At 38.2% G+C, this 21,720-nt stretch overlaps 1 protein-coding gene across 1 annotated transcript in view; it reads left to right on the forward strand.

The window, feature by feature from the left end:
* Nucleotides 1–21,720, forward strand: part of WDR72 (WD repeat domain 72) — a 210,523-nt gene that overhangs the window by 32,588 nt on the left and 156,215 nt on the right. The window contains exons 10-12 of the mRNA XM_042941975.1: nucleotides 2,254–2,481; nucleotides 4,998–5,218; nucleotides 8,361–8,556. Coding sequence (XP_042797909.1) covers nucleotides 2,254–2,481; nucleotides 4,998–5,218; nucleotides 8,361–8,556 — 645 coding nt within the window. The remainder of the gene's footprint in view (nucleotides 1–2,253; nucleotides 2,482–4,997; nucleotides 5,219–8,360; nucleotides 8,557–21,720) is intronic.

Consider the following 21,720-nt stretch of genomic DNA (forward strand, 5'->3'; position numbering starts at 1 on the left):
AGAACCAGAAAAGACCCCGAATAGCCAAAGCAATCTCAAAAAGGAAAACCAAAGCAGGAGGCATCACAATTCCAGACTTCAAGCTGTATTCCAAAGCTGTAATCATCAAGACAATATGGTACTGGCACAAGAATAGACACTCAGATCAATGGAACAGAACAGAAAACCCAGAAGTGGGTTCTCACAAACGTATGGCCAACTAATCTTTGACAAAGCAGGAAAGAATATTCAGTGGAATAAAGACAGTTTCTTCAGCAAGTGGTGCTGGGAAAACTGGACAGAGACATGCAGAAAAATGAACCTGGACCACTTTCTTACACCATACACAAAAAAGAAACTCAAAATGGATGAAAGACCTCAATGTAAGACAGGAAGCCATCAAAATCCTCAAGGAGAAAGCAGGCAAAACCTCTTTGATCTTGGCCACAGCAACTTCGTACTCAACACATCTCTGGAGGCAAGGGAAACAAAAGCAAAAATGAACTATGGGGACCTCATCAAAATAAAAAGCTTCTGCACAGAGAAGGAAACAATCAGCAAAACTAAAAGGCAACTGACAGAATGGGAGAAGATATTTGCAAACGACCTATCAGATAAAGGGCTAGTATCCAAAATCTATAAAGAACTTATCAAACTCAACACCCAAAAAAAAACCAAATAATCCAGTGAAGAAATGGGCAAAAGACATGAATAGACACTTCTCCAAAGAAGCTGGACATTCAGATGGCCATCTGCCATGTGAAAAATGCTCCACATCACTCATCATCAGGGAAATACAAATCAAAACCACAATGAGGTACAACCTCACACCGGTCAGAATGGCTAACATTAACAACTCAGGCAAGAGCAGATGTTGGCAAGGATGTGGAGAAAGAGGATCTCTTTTGCACTGTTGGTGGGAATGCAAGCTGGTGCAGCCACTCTGGAAAACAGTATGGAGGTTCCTCAAAAAATTAAAAATAGAACTACCCTATGATCCAGCAATTGCACTACTAGTATTTATCCAAGGGATACAGGTATGCTGTTTCAAAGGGGCATATGCACCCCAATGTTTATAGCAGCAATATCAACAATAGCCAAAGTATGGAAAAGCCCAAATATCCACTGATGGATGAATGGATAAAGAAGATGTGGTATACACACACACACACACACACACACACAATGGATTATTACTTGGCAATCAAAAAGAATGAAATCTTGCCATTTGCAACTACATTGATGGAACTAGAGGGTATTAGGCTAAGCGAAATTAGTCAGAGAAAGACAAATATCATATGACTTCACTCATATGAGGACTTTAAGACAGAGAACAGATGAACACAAGGGAATAGAAGCAAAAATAATATAAAAGCAGGAAGGGGAACAAAACATAAGAGACTCTTAAATATGGAGAACAAACAGAGGGTTGCTGGAGGGGTTGTGGGAAGGGGATGGGCTAAATGGGTAAGGGGCATTAAAGAATCTACTCCTGAAATCACTGTTGCACTATATACTAAATAACTTGGATGTAAATTTAAAAAATAAATAAATAAATAAACGGTAAAAAAAAAACCCCACAATAATTAGAACCATAGATATCTACGACAATTCTTAATGCTCATCTAAGGTTTGGGCTCTAGGTTTTTCACAGTCACTGTGGCACGTGTACTGCAAGATCAGGGGTGCCCTTTAATAGAGAAATAGGTTGGCTTTAACTCACCCTCTTTGCTCCTAGATCCAAGCCTCTCTCCCTTCCTGAGCCTACTTGACAGCCAGTTCAAATGCTTGGGTGGTGAACTATATAGAATGATAACCAGTGCTCTTAGTAATTCATAGATAATTGGGGGCTTGGTATGATTTAGAGATACCCATACCCCTAATATTTAAAGAATACATTTATTCCATTTTCCTCACACAACTAACAGACCCTCAGTTTTCCTTTTTAACATTGCTGAGACAAATAGAGAACTCGTGAGACTGGACCACCACTTTACATCACTGCAAGAATTTCTCTGTTCTTTTCAGTTGACCTAGGTCTAAAATGAATGCACTAATACACATCTATTCTGAGGCTCCTTGAAGGACAGAGGACCAAAGAGATAGCATTTTGAGTAAAGACAATACATGGCAGGAGAACTTTTCTGCATATAGCCACTGTTCGGATGGCAAAAGAGCTCTGTGTACCCCAAGGGATGGTCCCTTGATAACAGTTTCCATGTCTATGATGAATTTAAAAGCCAAATTTTCCCTTTTTGTGTGTTTTCCCTTTAGAAATACCAATAACTGCCACCTGGACCCTTCAAGATAATTTTGATAAGCATCATACCATGAGTATTATCGACCATGTCCCTGGGGCTGGAACGGTGGTAGTCACTTCATCAGTGTATGTTTCAAGTCTTGATAAACTAATATGTGGCTGTGAAGATGGGACCATTTTGATTACACAGGCTTTGAATGCTGCCAAAGCAGGACTTCTAGAAGGCGGTTCTTTATTAAAAGGTCATTGAATTTTATGTAACCTTATTTATTTAATTTACTTAAGCTTCAACTTTAACAAGCTGTACTAAGAAGATTGCCGGAGCTTAAAAAATGTGCTGACATTTGCTAATTAATGTTACATATTTGAATGTTAAAGTAAAACACATATCTGTATTTTTTTAAAAGTCATTGATACAATGAGAAATATATTTCTTTTTTCCCTTGATCTTCCTGCTCCCTTCACCAAAAGCAACTGCTATTAAGTTTCCTTATACCCTTCTTGAAATTTTCTCTGCATATGCAAGTACATAGCAACATAGCAATATGCATTCTTTTAATTATATTATACAATATATTATATATTATACAAACTATACACTTTACAGAAATACGCTGAAACATAACTTAAAATATTTTGGAGCACATTCTTTATGAGTTCATTTTAAATGACTAATAATTAAATTTTCATTTAAAAAATCTCTTAGTAATGGGTGTTTCAGTTTTTGTAGTCTTTGGCTACAACAGAAAATGCTGAATTAACCATCTTTGTACATATATATGGTCATACCTATAGTATTAGTTGCAGGAGTAGAATTACTGGATCAACACTTAGGAATATTTTTAATTTTGAAAATTTATCTAAAAATGTTCTCCATAGAACATCTGTGTACAAGTGTGTCCACTAACAGCCTATGAAAGTGACTTTTTCCCCATACCTTAGCCTACTTTGTGTGCTATTAAACTTTTTAGTATTTGCTGATCAGAACAAAATGGTATCTTCCTGTTTTAATTTTTATTTCTCTGTTAATGAAGTGTAAATATGTTCTTACACATTTTTGTGTATTTCAAAAGTGAATACCTATTAAATAAAGACTGTTATGCAGAAGTTGTCTTATTTACATAAGACAAGGAAAGGAAGGAAAATGTAGGAAGTGATTGAGATTTGGGGATGTGTAGATAATATCTAATATTTTTTAATGCATGGATCTTATTAGACTGTTAGGTCCTTAAGAGTTAAGGCCAAATCTCAATTTTTTTTTTTAACGTTTATTTATTTTTGAGACAGAGAGAGACAGATCATGAACGGGGGAGGGTCAGAGAGAGGGAGACACAGAATCTGAAACAGGCTCCAGGCTCTGAGCTGTCAGCACAGAGCCCGACGCGGGGCTCGAACTCACAGACCGCGAGATCATGACCTGAGCCGAAGTCGGCGGCTTAACCAACTGAGCCACCCAGGCGCCCCCAAATCTCAATTTTTAAGACGCACCTTGTTACCTTGCCTACCACTTGTTCTCAGCTTACTTTGACTACTTACTAAATGTTACTAACTTGTATTCAGTGATTGCCTAAAAGAGAGGAGGGATAGCAATGAACCTAGGAGAGGTATAGTACTGCTCGACAGCTCAACAGCTACTATTAAAAGTTAGTGAAAAAGCTTAAGACCTTAGCACTTTTTCTGTAGGCTGATTTTTCTCATCCAGAAAGCAAGCATAAAGCTAAATTGGACTTGAATATCTGAATTAATATTCATTAATTGGTTTGCTAAGGGGATATAAACTGAGGATGTGCCTCCTGTAAGTGAAATAACTAATGATTCTTTAACTGAAGTAATAATGATTCTTTGGGACTGTTTTTTAGTTTGTGTAAAGAGGGTTTGTAGTCTGTGGTCTTCTATAATTTTTTTTTTATTTCAATTTTTTTTTTTAGTTTTAGCTAATGATGAAGAGGCAGTATGGAAACTGAGTGTCAGTAGTCCTGTGTTCTAGTACATCTGTGGTATGATATACCCACATTCCTACCAAGTGCTAGTGCTAGGAAACGAAGGACATTATCTTATTTATTCTACACAACAGTCTTGTGTGAAACAAGGCTATTATCGTCCCAAGTTTTTCAGATGCAGTACCTGTGGCTTAGAGGGGAAAAGCAACTTGTCATGGTGACCCATCTAGTAAGTGACATACCTAGAAAACCAAAGCATTCATGTAATAGCAAAGCTATGTTCTTAAACATTATGCTGTGCTTTTTCACACTTGGATTCAAGTCACATAACTTCTTTGAGCCTCAGATACTTTACCTGTAAAACGAAGAGGTAGAACCAGATAATCTAATATTTTTGGAGGCAAAAATGTTCTGTGAAACTTTGCTTTTCTTTTATACTAGACTTGGTTATGCTTATTGAAAGGGCAGCAGTGATGTTCTGAGATTAATTTTTGTAGAAGCGAAATGGATGAATTGTTCACTCTTTTAGAACAGCCTTTGTTATTTGATGGCACTGGAATTAGTAACTTGCTAACATCCTTAAAGAATTGGTAGACTTCGAACAACCGGCTTTAATGCTTCATCAAAAGCATGACATAACTTATGAGGAGACGCTTGCCTTTGAAATGGTCCACTGATTGGTCATTCATTTTTTTAACCAACAGCCTCGCTTTAATTTTGTGTATCTTCTTTACATTAAAATTTTATAAAAGAAAATTTCAACACTATTTCTTGAGCAAAAATAATTTTTCATTATTTGGTGTTTCGTTGTTTTCCAGATTCCCTTCCTCATAAAGTTCTCAAAGGCCATCACCAAAGCGTTACGTCATTACTTTACCCACATGGTCTCTCTTCAAAATTAGACCAAAGTTGGCTTCTATCTGGGGACCAGGACTCATGTGTCATCTTGTGGAATATCTTCACTGAAGAAGTTTTGCATAAATTCTTTTTGGAGGCTGGTCCAGTAACAAGTCTTTTGATGTCACCAGAGAACTTCAGAGTAAGTTAAGACAAACAGTAAAACGTAACATAATTTTTTTTCAAGTTTTTAAAAATTTACTTAGAGAGAGAACATGAGCTGGGGAGGGACAGAGAGAGAGGGAAAAGGAGAATCCCAAGCAGGCTCTATGTTGTCAGCATGGAGTCCGACGTGGGGCTCAAACTCACAAACCACAAGATCTTGACCTGAGCCAAAATCAAGTCAGACGCTTAACTGAGACACCCAGGTGCCCCTAATTTAAAAGTTATATAACATTGCAGAATGTTTAAAAACAAAAAGGAAAATTAACCCATGTTCCCACAGAAAAGAAAAGTTCTATATATTCTTAATACAATGGTGTAAATTTTATGAATTCCTTTCTAAATTTTTATATGCATTTTACTATGATTACAGCTTATGCAAATAATTTGATTCTAAAGATTTTGTCAATTCTTGGCTTTACAAAAGTCAGTTAATTTACTTTCTTTTCCCCCCCAATTCTATGTCTTCATTTTAACAGTTTTATTTTTTTAATTTTTGTTATTATTTTTTTAATGTTTATTGTATTTTTGAGAGAGAGACAGAGTGTGCATGTGCGTGAGCAGGGAAGGGGCAGAGAGAGACGGGGACAAAGGATCCAAAGCAGGGCTCTGGGGTGACAGCAGAGAGCCCAATGTAGGGCTGGAACTCATGAACCATGAGATCATGACCTGAGCCAAAGTGACACGCTTAACTGACTGAGCCACCCGGGCGCCCCATATAATTTTTTTTTAAGAAAAGTAATTGACACTCAATATGGAAGCAATTAAAATATATAGGATTCTATACATTAGAAAATAACTTTTGCCTTCAATAATTTACTTTTATAACAATATTTATAGTTATTATTTTCCTTTTCTTAAATAGGTTTTTGTTTGCTCTCTTGCATTTGTTTAACAAATACAGAGCTTTAACAAATTTCTGAGCATCTACCTTGGGCAGGACAAAAGGAAATATTTACAGATAATATTTTCTTATGCAATATGAATTTAACTTCAGTTTCCATAAAGCTGACATCTTTGTTAAAATATGAATGATTAACTTTTGAGTTTCCTGAGTTTGTCAGTTACTTGCCAAAATTGGCAATTGACTTGCCAAAATTATTTCTCTGTAATAATATTTAAAAACTCAGCTTCAAAGTAAACTCAGAGCAAACTTACACTGTATTTTGTAGTAAGGCATAATGAAAGAAATAAATCAGTGAAACAAAGTTAAGGGACTTAAAAAAAAGACTTATATATGGTGATTTGGGATACTTTGATATGTCTTTTATTCTGAAGTTCCCTCCTTTAACCATTTTTTTTTCCTCAAAGCTCCAGGACAGTAGTCAAATCCTGACCTCTTTTACTTTTGCCTTAGTCATAAATGACTTAATTCCAAGGACCATAATCCATTGAAACCAAGCCAAATAAAAAGGAAGTTTATTGAAAGGGCCTAAGAGGCAATATTTTAGACATACAAGACAAAACACTACAGCAAGGACTCTGTGCAGTTTGAACTTATATTCAGAAACCAAGGTTACTCTTCAAGTTTCCTATCCCAAAGGAGTCTGTTTTCTGTGATTTATCCTTTTGTTTCTTTTTTAATGTTTATTTATTTTTGAGAGAGACAGAGAAAGAGAGAGAGAGAGAGAGAACAGGGGAGGGGCAGAGAGAGGGGGACAGAGGATACGAAGCGGGCTCTGCATGCTGACTCAAACACGTGAACCATGAGCTCATGACCTGAGCCTAAGTCACTTATCCACTGAGCCACCCAGGTGCCCCTTGTGATGACTCCTTTCTCGTGCTTGTTCCTGTAACTTCTTTTAGCAATTTTAAATGTGTAGAAAAGAGAATCTGATTGTCCTAGTGTGGGTCTCTAGTGTATGTCTACCTCTGGCTATAGGATCTGTGTTCACATGTTGTGTGTATGTTCACATGTTATATGTAAGTATAATTTTCCTGAAGTACATTGGGCTCTCTATTCTAGAAGCTGTGGGCTGTGCTGGTTCTCTAACAGGTAATAGTAGTAGGGAGGCAATGCCATCTGCCTTATTCTACAAGTCTGGGTTCCCCATATATCACACCTGCCATTTTGTGATTTTTTTTTCCCCTCGGGATTTTTGTAGTCTCCTGAGAAAGAATTAGGAAAAATAACTTGCTCCCCAACACCCCACAGAAAGAGATCAGTAATGGGCATGGGGAGGTTCTCAGGGGATCTCAACCAAAGCTTTAAACACAGCAGCTGAAACTCTGGCTAGGTACCCTGGTGAAGGTAGGAGCATCCACATTGCAAAAAATGGTTAGAAAGGAAACAAAGAGGCAGAAGAACCACTACCTACTCCCCCTCTCCCCCTCACCCCATCCCACCCACCCCCCATCACAGGCTGACTAACACATGGCCCTCTTGGTGAGGCACAGACCTGCCCTGTAAACTCCTCCCAGATTAGCCTCACAGCAACCAGCATGGATGGTCTTTGTCCTAAACTGTGTTCAAGGTAACCACATGCTGACTTTTTAAAAAGTATCTTAAGAATCTTTGTCCTGTGAGCCTATTTTTGATCCTTGTGTCTTTGAAGCTGTGCATTCAGTTGGAACTATCTAATGCTTACCTCTTTTAGATTGTGTCTACACTGAGTTTCCTGTTTGGATTAGAATCTGAATAGTTCTGGGAACACGAAATCACATTCTGAGGCTCTAAGTGGAAAATATCAGCTCATGATACCCTTGGGCCTAAGCTTGTGTCTACAAATAGCTTCTTTTTGTGGCAACAAATTAGTTCTGGGGTTTATTTTATTCTGCATTATTTCCGATGTCTGCCTCGCTGCCTGAATTTGCTGAGTGATGGTCAAGTCCTTCATTTATCTTATAAGTAGATTTGGCTTGGAATTCTCCTTTTTCACTGTGTCTCTTGACTTTCCTAATAAGTTGCTGAATTTAAAATCGACTTGGTGTTTAAAACCCCTCTTTATAGTGTTATGTGAAGAGGTCCTATAGAAAACAAAAATGTCATTTTGTAAATGGTGTTTAAACAAAATATTTTTATGTCACTAGGGGGGAAAATCTCATTTAATTTGAAGAAAAGCATTTGATTATTCACTTACAAATAACTCTGTTTTATTTTGTTCTGTTTTGTTTTCCCATAGCTAAGAAGTGATCAGGTAATTTGCTGTGTGTGCAGTGACCATTCTGTGGCTCTCCTTCACCTTGAGGGGAAGAGGTGCCTCCTGCATGCCCGGAAGCATCTTTTCCCTGTGAGGATGATAAAATGGCACCCAGTTGAGAATTTTTTAATTGTTGGATGTGCTGATGACTCTGCTTACATCTGGGAAATTGAAACAGGTAAATTGGAACGTTACCCCTTTGATTCTTTACATATTTATGCATCAAAGCATTTGGCTGGGTGGAGAGTTCCAGAGACTACATGGTGACCACCTCACCTGCTTTAACCTTTGGTTGGGCTGCGTTTAATGGCTTTGATTGAAGGCATGTATGGAAAATAAAACACAGTGGCCCAAGTCAGATCTTGACCAACTGATGATTAGCTGACAGAGCATTGCACAGGAATGAGCCGGATATTTCTGGAAGCTATAAATAAAAACATAAGTTATCTACTTTAATTATTAACAAGAGAGAAATTTAGTGTCCTACTAGTCTCAAATTATCATTAAATTCTGCCTTCTTCAGCATACTCATGATCTCAGCAACATTTTGAGCTAATTGATGATCAGTAATAATGGAATATAATTAATTACAAAACTGCAAAAAGTTGAGTCAGGGAAACTGAAAACTGAGTGGCTCAATTGAACTTTTGACGTCGTCGTGTGGAGAATGTACAGTTTGAACTTCAAAGTTAAAAAAAAAAAGTTTTACAGTGTAACTTAAGATTGAGAGTAACACATTTCAGGCAGATGCTGGGAACTTATCAAATAAGGCAAGGTAATTAATGAACGGGAGTCAGGGGAGTGTGCTTGAGAGTACATTTCACTGAAACCATAGCATGATATTTATTGATTAATCAGTGGTGGTTTTATGTTGGGGGTTATTAACAGACTGGATAGTTTATAATATTATAGTTTAGAGTCATACTTCACCAAAATAATTGCTATTTTCTTTACATTTGACTTTCATGTGTTAATGATGATGACTAATGTACTGGTGTATGGAGGGTGCAATATAATTCTGTCTTACGTTTGTACCTTGCTTTACAGCTTTGATGGCCTTCCATATTCATTTCCCATTAGATTATCACAACTTCTAGTGTAGGTGGAGGAGGTTTTATTCCCCATTTTATTGATGATGAATTTGTAACTGATTTGTACATGTGCAAGATTACATTGCTAATAAGTGGTGAACCAGTATGAGGGCCCTGTCTTTCTTTACACAATATGCACAAAATTAGGAGAGTTTTAGAATTCTTAGGTAATCTATCAACCTGAGTGACAATGGAGTATAATGGATAAAATGAGCTCTAAAGCCTGGGCTTGCTTCCAGGACCTGCTAACAAAGGTTGGCCTTGGGCAATAACTTGGCTTCACTGCATGTCAATTTCTTCATCTATGAAATGGGAGTAATGATACCACCCTCCTGTCAGGATTAAATTAACTAATACTGACCATGCTTGTAAACAGTGCCTTATAGGTGCTAAGGCCTTAGTAATAGTTAACTATTATTAATATGATCAAAGAATGCGGTAAAATCTTGATTTCTGCTTGTGGAATCTAAGTCTGTAAAACACATGCACTTATAAATGTGTGCAATTGCATTGTTTTCAGTTGTGAAATTGTGAATACTGGGTAACCAAACCTATTTTTCCTAGAAAATAGAATCTAGTGAGAATAAAGAGATTTCTGGGTACTGACAAGTGTTTACACTTCCATTGCCCCATCGGGATACCTCTCAGCCTGTGCAATTTTTTATTTATGTAATTTTTGATGGGGTGGTCAGTAAAGGGGGGAAGCCAAACCACTAGTATATCTTAAATCTGTATTTGTTCCCACATCACATTTTAATTTTATTATTTATTTTTATACTCCCCAATCCATAACTAAATATTGCAGAACATTTGAAAACTACAGAAAAAAAAATAAAGAAAAGCAAATAATCCTATCCCACTGCCTAAAGATAACTGCTATTAATATTTTGATCTGCTTTCTGTCACACATCTTTCTATGTCAATAAATAGATGCCTATATTGTGTTTCAGTCATGGTCCTGGCAGAAAATTGAATTTAACCTGGGTAGGTCAAATGGAGAGACTTTAATGAAAGGACTATTTATAAGGGTATGGATGGGACTTAGGGAACAGATAAGGAATGGACAGTGAGGCTCCCATCACCCAGACACTGGTAGTATCAGGAAGCTCTTATCACTTCCCTAGGGCTGAAGCAACAAGAGGAGAAAATAGTGTTAGTGGAACCCTGTGACAGTCGAGGCCATGGAAGAGTGGTCATTCATTCCCTGAAGTCATGGAAGACAAACAGCTCCTCCCAGAGATGCAGGACTGAGACAAAGAAAGAGTTGGAAGAAATTATTTTCTCTCTCCCTCTGCAATCACATTCATTAGTTTGATCCAACTGCAAGTTGGAGAGGAGGGACATTCAGTTCTAGGCATTAGGCAGGGGCACAGAGCAGATGCAGAGGAGTAGGGAAAGGGTGGAGTAGGTTGTCAATGGACAGTAATTGGCATTGTGGCCACTATGGACCACCATACTCTAGCTTGGGAATCTTCTATAGCTGGTCATGTATATTTTTTCCTTTAAAAAAAAAAGGTTTGTTTTAGAATTTCCATATCAGGAGCCCCTGGAGGGCTCAGCCAGTTAAACATCTGACTCCTGGTTTTGGCTCAGGTCATGATCTCGCAGTTCATGAGTTTTGAGCCCCGCATCAGGCTCTGAGCTGACAGTATGGAGCCTACTTGGGATTCTCTCTCTCCCTCTGTCTCTCTCTGCCTCTCACCCACTCACTCTCTCTGTCTCTCAAAATAAATAAAAAATAAATAAAATAGAATTTCCATATCAAATAATCTGTACACGTTTAGAGCCAAATAAAACTATGAAATGTTTGTTTCAAATGAGACTGTGAGGCTATTTATCTCATGGTTATCTACATTAATACTTCATAAACAAGCTTAACTCAACCTAAGACAGAACTTATAATTGATGAAAATATTACTAATAATTACATAAATGCATTCATATTTGTGATGTGCCTCTTCAGTTTTTCAAAATATCCTCCCATTAGCAATCTCATTTGAATCCCCAACACTGTGCACATGGCTGACACCCTAAATTTCCTCACCATGCTCATCCTTAAGGATAAGTTTATGTTGTTCCTTTTAGTCTGTGTTTGGTATTGGCTTTATTTTGGGTTGCCTTTAACCTGTGCAATTCCAATTTTGTTTAAAATGTAATGAACTACTTTTTCTTTCCTTAGCTGGATTTCATCTGACTAAAATACTTCCATCACATTCACTGTGCTAGATGTCTGTTGCATCATTTCTCTGTAGAAGTGAGAAAATCCAGGATCGGAAAGCTCTTCTGTTTATAGTTTCATAAAATTAGTGGAAAAATACCAGCTAAGGCCAAAACAATTCGAAAGAGGCCTATGAGGCTATAGAATGTGCTTGCTCACTGATTTACCTGGCACATGGATACGTAAATGAATGAATGAACTAACAAATTTTCTTGGACCTTAGATTGAGTAAAAATGAGTTTACCTTAACATTGACCCATGTAGTGGCTTTTACATCATGGCTGCCCAACTGTAGGTAGCTTTCTTCTCCAACTCTCCCCTACGATTTCTGGAGTTTATGGGGCCTGTCTGATCTCCTCAGGTATAAGTCTGTGTATTTTCTACTCCAGGCAATTTTCCTGGGTTTTTTTTTTTCCTTTTAGCTTTCCTAGAAGGTTCACACTTAGTTCCATGTGAGACTAGACTTACTCCCTGCTCCATTTCCCCAGTACTCTGCCTCCTCTAAATGCATGAAGGAGGGATAAACTGACAACAAAGCATTTTCCAGATCTTCCAGCATTAGAGCACTCCAGAGCTCATAGAGAGAAAATAGGAGGTGTCAGTGGGATACAGATTTGCGGGAAAGGGGCCTAGAAAGAAAAGGCAGGTGAAGGGGACTGAAGCTAAAAGTAATTCATTCTCAACTGTGCCAGAAGCCTGCTTTGGTAGAAGGTCAAGGGTGGGGCATAAGTCAGTCCCTGTGCCACCTTCCCCAGGTGTGGAGGACAGAATATGAGAGTTTGTCAGTTTTTCACAACCCTTTAAAACAGCCTATTTTCACTTTATTCATGAGATTTATGTATTCATTTATTTATTCTCTGGGGTAGGATGCACAAGCATACTCTAGAGCCATATGTCCACATTCCTATTTTATCTCGAAATCCTAAGAAGTGTTTCTTACTGTGACAGGTGGCATAGTCAGATGCATGCCAGGGTAAAGTTTGGAGCCATAGGTGGGCATGTTCATCCCCAGGGGAGGCAAACAACCAAAGCAGGGAAGTATTTATGTAACAGTGAAGGCCCTCATCTTCTGGCTAAAAATGCAGCGCTGCCAGGTTGGGAGTGATGAGGGCATCTAGTTTCTCTTATTGATTTGCCGGATGTCCCATGATGTTTAGGCCTGATTAGGAAGGGAAAAAATTGGAGATGTCATTTTGATTAATATTTGAGCTCCCGCAATGTGTTTGGCACTGACAACTCTGGGCGGCTTTGTCACCCTCGTTGCTGTGAGACACAATAGGGATAATGTAATACTGATTTTGTTCCCCTAAAATACACACCAGAAATAAATCTCAGCTCTGAGCTCATTATTCTTTTAAGAATTGAATTTAAAATAATTCTGAGGACTTTACTGTTCACTGTACTAGATTTACATAATAGAAAACTTGTGTCATGAATTTCTCATGGGTTACTAATATAACACTTGTTATTATTCTTGAAGGTCTTCTGTTAAGCTTATGGTCTGTGTTGCAAAATATGCCATATTAAGCAGTGTGTGTGTGTGTGTGTGTGTGTATGTGTGTGTCTGTGTGCGCGTGTGTGTGTGTGTGTGAAAATGAAACCAAATTTACTTGCATGAAAAAAAAATTCTTGATATGTCAGGAAAACTTCTGCAAAGAACTGGATAGTAAAGTTTTTCAGTTTTGTGGGCCATATGATCTCTTTTGTAACTACCAAACTCTGCCCTGTGGCACAAGAGAAGCCATAGAAAATATATAAAAGAGTCAGTGAAGCTGTGTTCCAATAAAACTTTATTTACAAAAGCAGGTAGCAGGCTGGATTTGCCCTGCAGTGTGCTTTATAGACTTCTAAGAACGATGATAGTTCTTTTTAAAGATCATGATTTTCATAATATCTCATTCTAAAGCAGCTTATAATTTTTAATCCATTATGCCATGTTAACTCTGTATGTTTATACCCATTTTGCTAGTGAGGAGATGGAATGCAGAGAGATTTTTTTGAGTCTGAAGATCCCCTGACTAGGTATAGGGCACCTGCACTAGGATGTGTGTCTCTTTTGGTTTGTTTCCCACTGTACTGTACACAGCAACACCTCTTGCAGATGTGGGTCAGCTTTTTGAGACTGTCAAACAGGGAATTAGATAAGGAAAGGTCCAAGAAGAAAAGAAATGGCTGCCAGGAAACCTGCTGATGCTCTCCTCAAGGAGAGGGTCTCTGGCTATCTCTCACAGAGCCTGGCTCTCAATTTACACACTGTTCTAACAGCTCTGGTCATCTGATTTCTCAGATGACGGATTAGAAACAGCAAATTGCAAGTCCAGAGAGTGTTAGTGGCAGGCACTCTGACAGCAGAAGCGACAGCTGATGGGAGGGGAGGAGAAGCAAACATGTGTATCACTGCTTAGGGCAGTCTTTCCTGTGCCCATGGGAGGATAGTCACCCCAAAACATGCTGAAATGTTTTCCCCTGTTTGCGAAGTTCATAGATACGCTTGCACGGGTTATGGGCAGCTGCCAGTCCATTCCCATGACTCCTGCTGGTGAGGTGAGTGCTCCTTGCTTCAAGAAGAATATTGAAAGTTATTCCACCTATGGTAGACTGCAGTCCTAAGGAAGTCTGAGAAGTGGCTTACAGCCCAGAGTTCAAGGGAGACTGAAGTTGTTGCCAGTGACTGGGTAGAACTCAGGGTCCATGTGAGTCTATTTTTGTCCATTTATTCCTGTTTCTGCTCAGGTAATGTGAGCTGTGTGACCTTGAGCAGGAAGCTTTACTCCAAGAGCCTGGCCTGAGGACCCAGCCTCTGGTTATGACATGGTTTCTGTGGGAAAACACATTCTGAATCTTAAAACAACTATCTTATAAACAGACCATTGGAACAAAGCCTATGCATACGAAATTAAGGAAGTCAGGAAGAAGAGAGTACATTTCAGAGTTATTTTTACCACAGGTGTTAAATTTTCTTTCTTAATTTCTTTTTCTTAGTGAAATTAGTACCAGTTAGAAAATTATTTAGTCTATTATGATACCATATACACGAAGCATTTATTATTTTGTGGCTTCAAAATACATAGTCTTAAAAATATTAAAAATAAAACTATTAAGAAAGGTAAGATAAGGTTTGTCAAGTAATAGCTAATAGGCCATAATTTTAGAAAATATTTAGCATTTAATCTTCTACTATAGATCTGAGTTTGCTTTAATTGTTTAGGGTGAGGGATATATACTTGTATGGACGACACAAATTCCCAGAAATGTGTAATCATATTATTCCCTAAAGAGTAGAATCAAGTGGTTAAATTCTTACTTTGCCACACCAAAATATCATACAAGGTCACTGCATGGAGAAGTAATTTTCCAGCCCACAAGTATTACCTTGTTTCCTTTATTTATAGTTGTATAGCATATAAAATATATATTTTTTAATTCCACTAGTTACCAACCATACCATTCTGATGGGCGGTTTTGCTTGGTTTTCTCATCAAGGTCACCCCTCTGCAGATACAGGTGCCTTGTCAGCACAACCAGATGATGACATTCATTATGTGTGTGTGTTAAGGGTAGATTTTGGGTATGCAGCATCCGGCAGGTAATTGTCTCCCCAGTATGTTATTTTCTCAAAGCCACGCTATTTTGTTGTGGTAGATTACAGATGGAACCCTCTTGGGATGATTGTTTTTAGAAAAGAAAAATAGGATACATTAAAGTGCAGGATGGGATTTTTCCTACATCACCTTTTCCATGCCCTTTTCTTCTTTATTATAATAATTACTGATGTTATTGCTCAACACGTATTTTTAGTTTGCTGCCTATTTTTTGAATCTTTATTTCCTCCTCTCTGGCCCTCGTTATCACAGCTACACTATAATTTGAGATTTTGATTCATGTAATATTGTGTGTGTGTGCATATGTGTATATGTTCATGTGTATGTACACACTTTAGTATATGAACTTTGCAGGTTAACTACTAAAATATTTGCTCAATTGGCAAAGTTTAATGTCTCAAGTGGGAATTAGCATCCAGAGAGGTTATGATCATGAGCCCTGGGATTTAGACTGCTGGTTAGAATTCGTGTTCTCTACCCTTTCCAATCAGTATTACTCCAGTCTACTTTGAATTCCTCAAAGATTCACCATCTCTTCATAGCATTTAGCACTAAATAAATATTAACTGGACTTACTATAAATCCTTCATATATTACCATAGCAGTTTGCATTTATGACTCATTATTCACTCCTAATGTATTAAATGAATGTTATTGCCTAATATTTAGATACAGTAGATTCTGCCTCTGTTAATCTGTTCACTCTTTAGCAAATCATTAAATTAAATTGATCAGAGCCTTACTTGATGTGACGACACTTAACACAATGTTGCAGAAAAGACGTAGGACATTATTATATGTGAGATTACTGGATTTATTTTTATTAATGTCACTTATTTAATAATTTATTATTTTTATTAACTATGTGTGTGTTCATGTATTATAAATATATACACGTATATACATACATACACGTGCATACATATACACATATATGTGCATACATATAAACACGTGTATATACAAACACATGCATGCATATAAGCACATATATGTATGTGTGTATATATGTGTATGCACACATACATACATATATATCTACATACACATACACCACATGGTTGCTCTAATAAAAATGAAACTACAGCAAGAAATAAAAAATAATAAATGAGACTTCATAAAATTAAAACCTTTTGTGCATCAAATGACATTATCCAGAATGTGAAAAGACAGCCTATAAAATGGAGGAAATTATTTTCAATTATTATATATATTATAATAATATATACACAGAATCTGAGGCGGGTTCCAGGCTCTGAGCTGTCAGCACAGAGCCCGATGCAGAGCTCAAAACCCACAGACCGTGAGATCATGATGTGAGCCAAAGTTGTACGCTTAACCGACTGAGCCACCCATGCACCCCTGCAAATTATATATTTGATAAGGGTTTAATATCAAGCGTGTATATAAAGAACTCTTACAACACAACACAAAGACAAGCAACTCAACTTTACAAAGGAAAAAGAAGGAAGCTTTGCAAACGACGGACAAGCTCGTGAAAAGATTTCAACATCATTAGCCATCAGGGAAATGGAAATCAAAATCGTGATGAGATACCACTTCACACTTACTAGAATACTTATAATCAGGAAAAGAAAGAGGGGAGGAGCCAAGATAGCAGAACAGCATGGAAGTTTTTTTTTTGCATCTTGTGTCCATGAAATAAACCATCCTGCACACCTAGAAAACTGATTTGAGGATTAACACAACAATCTGCACAACCTGAACCACAGAAATAAGGAGGTACGCGACACGGAGAAGTGAACGGGGGGGAGAGAGAAGCCGCAGAGGGCAGAGAGCGATTTTTGCTTGCAGAGAGAGGACAGGAATGGGGGGTGGGGGGGATACGGGAAAAGTACCCTCCCCCCCACCAAAAGCAGCTGGAGAGAAAGTGGAAAAGTGGAAACAGCTGCAGGGACTGAACTAAAAAGGGAGAAAGGAGAAAGGAGAGGGTTTAAATTCCATTAAGACTGTATAAAGAGGGTGAGTGCAGACTCTGAAACGCCGCAGTTCGATACCTGGCTGTGCTGGTGGGAAAGGCGAATCCCCAGGAGCAGAGTGAAGTCCAGGAGGTCTTTGGGCCACATGGTGAGAGGCCGTTCCCCTGCTGGTAGGACTCTCCACAGGCAAAAGTCCCAGTGGATCCTGGAGAACAACCACACCTGCTGGTGCTAGAACAAGGTTGTTAAGAGTGAAGCCTGGAGCCAGATGTGTGTTGTGATTTGCCATAATCCCTGAAATGCTGCTGCTACACGATAGTGTGAACTTTTTCTGGAGTGGGCTTGCACCCAACCACAGTCTCGGCATCGGCAGTAGCGCAGTCCCATGAGTGCTTCTGGGGGCCGGGGGGCACCCAGCCATTGCTCGGTGAGACCCTCCTCCAGAAGGTCTGAGCGGGTCAAAACCACAGTCCCTCAGAAGTGAGGGGTCAGGAAAAACAGCCGCATCTGAGATAAAACTCAGGAAGGAGGTGCTGCCTGGCAACCTGACGGCTTGGTCACGGACAGTGTAAAAGCAGGAAGGACAGAAGCCAAAGACAAAGGACAGGTGTGCCAATGCTGAGCAGGGAAAACAGAGTCTGACACTAGAGGCCGGTAGCTGGGTACGCCATTTTTCACCCCTCTCGTGCATGCGCACACACCTACAAGCGCCACAACAACCCACTCCGGTCAGCTGAGCAGCGCCATCTAGTGGAAAACAGAGACGTTACACTAAGCCCCGCCTAGCTGGGCCAAGCTCATTCTTCAGGAACACAAGTCTCTTTGCCTGCTTAGTTTATGGACTATAAAGTACTTCAAAGGTTGACTTCTAGGGGAAAACGATGTAATTTCAATCGTATTTCAGTGTGTTCGCTGACCCATCTATTCAATTTTCTTTTTTTTCTTTTTTCTTTTTTGTTTTTCGTTTTCTTGAATACAGAAAGAGAAAAAAATATTTTTATTTTCAATTTTTATTAAAAATATTTTTCTTTAATGTTTTCTACTATATTTTTTTACTTTTTTATAAATTTTTCAAATTCTATTTTACTTCCATCATTTCATTTTATTCTACTTCATTCTATTCATTATTTCAAATTTTCAAACGTTTTCCTTTCTTTCTTTTTCTTTTCCTTTTTTCTCCCCCCACTTTTTCTCTAACCTGTCAAGCTCCTTTCAACACCCAGACCAAAACACACCTAGGATCTAGCATCATTTATTTGATTTGTGTGTGTGTGTGTGTGTGTGTGTGTGTGTGTGTGTTGTTTTTAATTTTTTAATTTTCAGGTTTTTTTAATTTTAATTTTTATTTTTTTTACCTCATTAATTCCTTTTCTCCCTTCAAAATGATGAAACAAAGGAATTCACCCCAAAAGAAAGAGCAGGAAGAAACAGCAGCCAGGGACTTAATCAACAGATGTCTGAGCCAGAATTTAGAGTCATGGTAATAAGAATACTAGCTGGGGTTGAAAATAGATTAGAATCTCTTTCTTCAGAGATAAAAGAAGTAAAAGCTAGTCAGGATGAAATAAAAAATGCTATAACTGAGCTGCAATCTCAAATGCTTGCCAAAGCAGCAAGGTGGATGAGGAAGAGCAGCAAATCAGCAATACAGAGGACAAACTTATGGAGAAAAATGAAGCAGAAAAAAAGAGGGAGAATAAGGCAAAAGAGCATGATTTAAGAATTAGATAAATAGGGGGTGCCTGGGTGGCTCAGTCAGTTGAGAGTCCGACTTCGGCTCAGGTCGTGATCTCATAGTTCGTGAGTTCAAGCCCCGTGCTGACAGCTTAGAGCCTGGAGCCTGCTTCAGATTCTATGTCTCCCTCTCTCTCTGACCCTCCCCTGCTCATGCTCTGTCTCTCTCTGTCTCAAAAATAAATTTAAAAAGTTAAAAAAAAAAGAATTAGAGAAATAAGTGACTCATTAAAAAGGAATATCATCAGAATCATAGGGGTCCCAGAAGATGAAAAGAGAGAAAAGGGGTAGAAGAGTTATGTGAGCAAATCATAGTGGTAAACTTTCCTAACCTGGGAAATGATACAGACATAAAAATCCAGGAAGCACAGAGGACCCCCATTAGATTCAACAAAAACTGACCATCAACAAGGCATATCATAGTCAAATTCACAAAATACTCAGGCAAGGAGAGAATCATGAAAGTAGCAAAGGAAAAAAAGTTCTTAACCTATGAGGGAAGACAGATCAGGTTTGCAGCAAACCTATCCACAGAAACTTCACAGGCCAGAAAGGAATGGCAGGATATATTCAATGTGCTGAATCAGAAAAAATATGCAGCCAAGAATTCTTTATCCAGCAAGGCTGTCATTCAAAATAGAAGGAGAGATTAAAAGTTTCCCAGACAAACAAAGATTAAAGGAGTTCATGACCACTAAACCAGCCCTGCGAGAAATTTTAAGGGGGGCTCTCTGAGGGGAGAAAAGCAATGAATGAATGAATGAATGAATGAATGAATGAATAAATACCAAAAGCAACAAAGACTAGAAAGGACCAGAGAACACCACCAGACACTCCAACTCAACAAGAAACATAATGGCAATAAATTAGTATCTTTCAGTAGTCACTCTAAATATCAATGGACTAAATGCTCCAATCAAAAGACATAGGGTAACAGAATGGATAAGAAAATAAGATCTATCTATATGCTGTTTACAAGAGACCCACTTTAGACCTAAAGACACCTTCAGATTGAAAAGTAAGGGGATGGAGAACATCTATCATGCTAATGGTCGACAAAGGAAAGCCAGAGTAACCATACTTATATCAGACAATCTAGATTTAAAATAAAGTGTAACAAGAGATGAAGAAGGGCATTATATCATTATTAAGGGGTCTATCCACCAAGAAGACCTAACAATTGTTAACATTTAAGCTCCAAATGTGTGAGCACCCAAATATATATATCAATTAATCACAAACATAAAGTAACTCATTGATAATAATACCATCATAGTAGGGGACTTCAACACCCCACTTACAACAATGGAGAGATCATCTAAACCGACAGTCAACAAGGAAACAATGGCTTTGAATGACACACTGGACCAGGTGGACTTAACAGATATATTCAGAACATTTCATCCTAAAACAGCAGAATATACATTCTTCTCCAGTGCACATGGAACGTTCTCTAGAAAAGATCACATACTGGGACACAAATCAGCCCTCAACAAGTACAAAAGGATTGAGATCATACTGTGCATATTTTCAGACCATAACATTATGAAACTCGAAATCAACCACAAGAAAAAATTTGGAAAGATAACAAATACTTGGAGACTAAAGAACGTCCTACTAAAGAATGAATGGGATAACCGAGAAGCTAGAGAGGAAATTAAAAAGTACATGGAAGCTGGGGTGCCTGGGTGGTTCAGTCAATTAAGTATCCGACTCTTGGTTTCCGCTCAGGTCATGATCTCACAGTTTTGTGAGTTCAAGTCCCACATCAGACTCCAAGCTGACAGTGCAGAGCCTGGTTGGGATTCTCTGTCTCCCTCTCTTTGCTCCTCCTCCATTTGCACTATTTTTGTCTCTCTCAAAATAAATAAATAAACTTAAAAAAATTAATTAAAAAAAGGTACATGGAAGCCAATGAAAATGATAACACCACAGCCCAAAACCTCTGGGACGCAGCAAAAGCGGTCCTAAGAGGGAAGTATATAGCAATCCATGCCTTCCTAAAGAAGGATTAAGGTCTCAGATACACAACCTAACCTTACACTGACTCCACGATCCACAAATTCCTTTTTAAAGAGAATGCTAAATGAAATGAAGTGTTTCTTTCTACTTTGAATATAGTAAATGCTTCACAGCAATATTAGCATTACCTGTGACATTGTAAACAATACATGTCACAGATATTTTCATATTGCACCACAATTGTCACCAGTACCTCAAAGTACCATTTATGTTTCCCACTGCCATAAACTTTTAGGTATACCACTAGCTGTTGTCATTTCATGCTTTAATAAAGAAGCATATAAGTTTGGTTTTTAATATATTTTGATTATTGCATTTCAACATAATTGATATCCTTTGTAATACTATGTATTTTATTTTTTATTTATTTATTTTTTTTAAATTTTTTTTTCAACGTTTTTTATTTATTTTTGGGACAGAGAGAGACAGAGCATGAACGGGGGAGGGGCAGAGAGAGAGGGAGACACAGAATCGGAAACAGGCTCCAGGCTCCGAGCCATCAGCCCAGAGCCTGACGCGGGGCTCGAACTCACGGACCGCGAGATCGTGACCTGGCTGAAGTCGGACGCTTAACCGACTGCGCCACCCAGGCGCCCCTATGTATTTTATTTTTGACATTTTACTTTCTTTTTTTAAATTTTTTAATGTTTTTATTTATTTTTGAGATAGAGAGACACAAAGCATGGGCAGGGGAGGGGCAGAGAGAGAGGGAGACACAGAATCTGAAGCAGGCTC

This window comes from Panthera leo, chromosome B3 (assembly GCF_018350215.1).
Source record: "Panthera leo isolate Ple1 chromosome B3, P.leo_Ple1_pat1.1, whole genome shotgun sequence".
Taxonomy (NCBI): Eukaryota; Metazoa; Chordata; class Mammalia; order Carnivora; family Felidae; genus Panthera; species Panthera leo.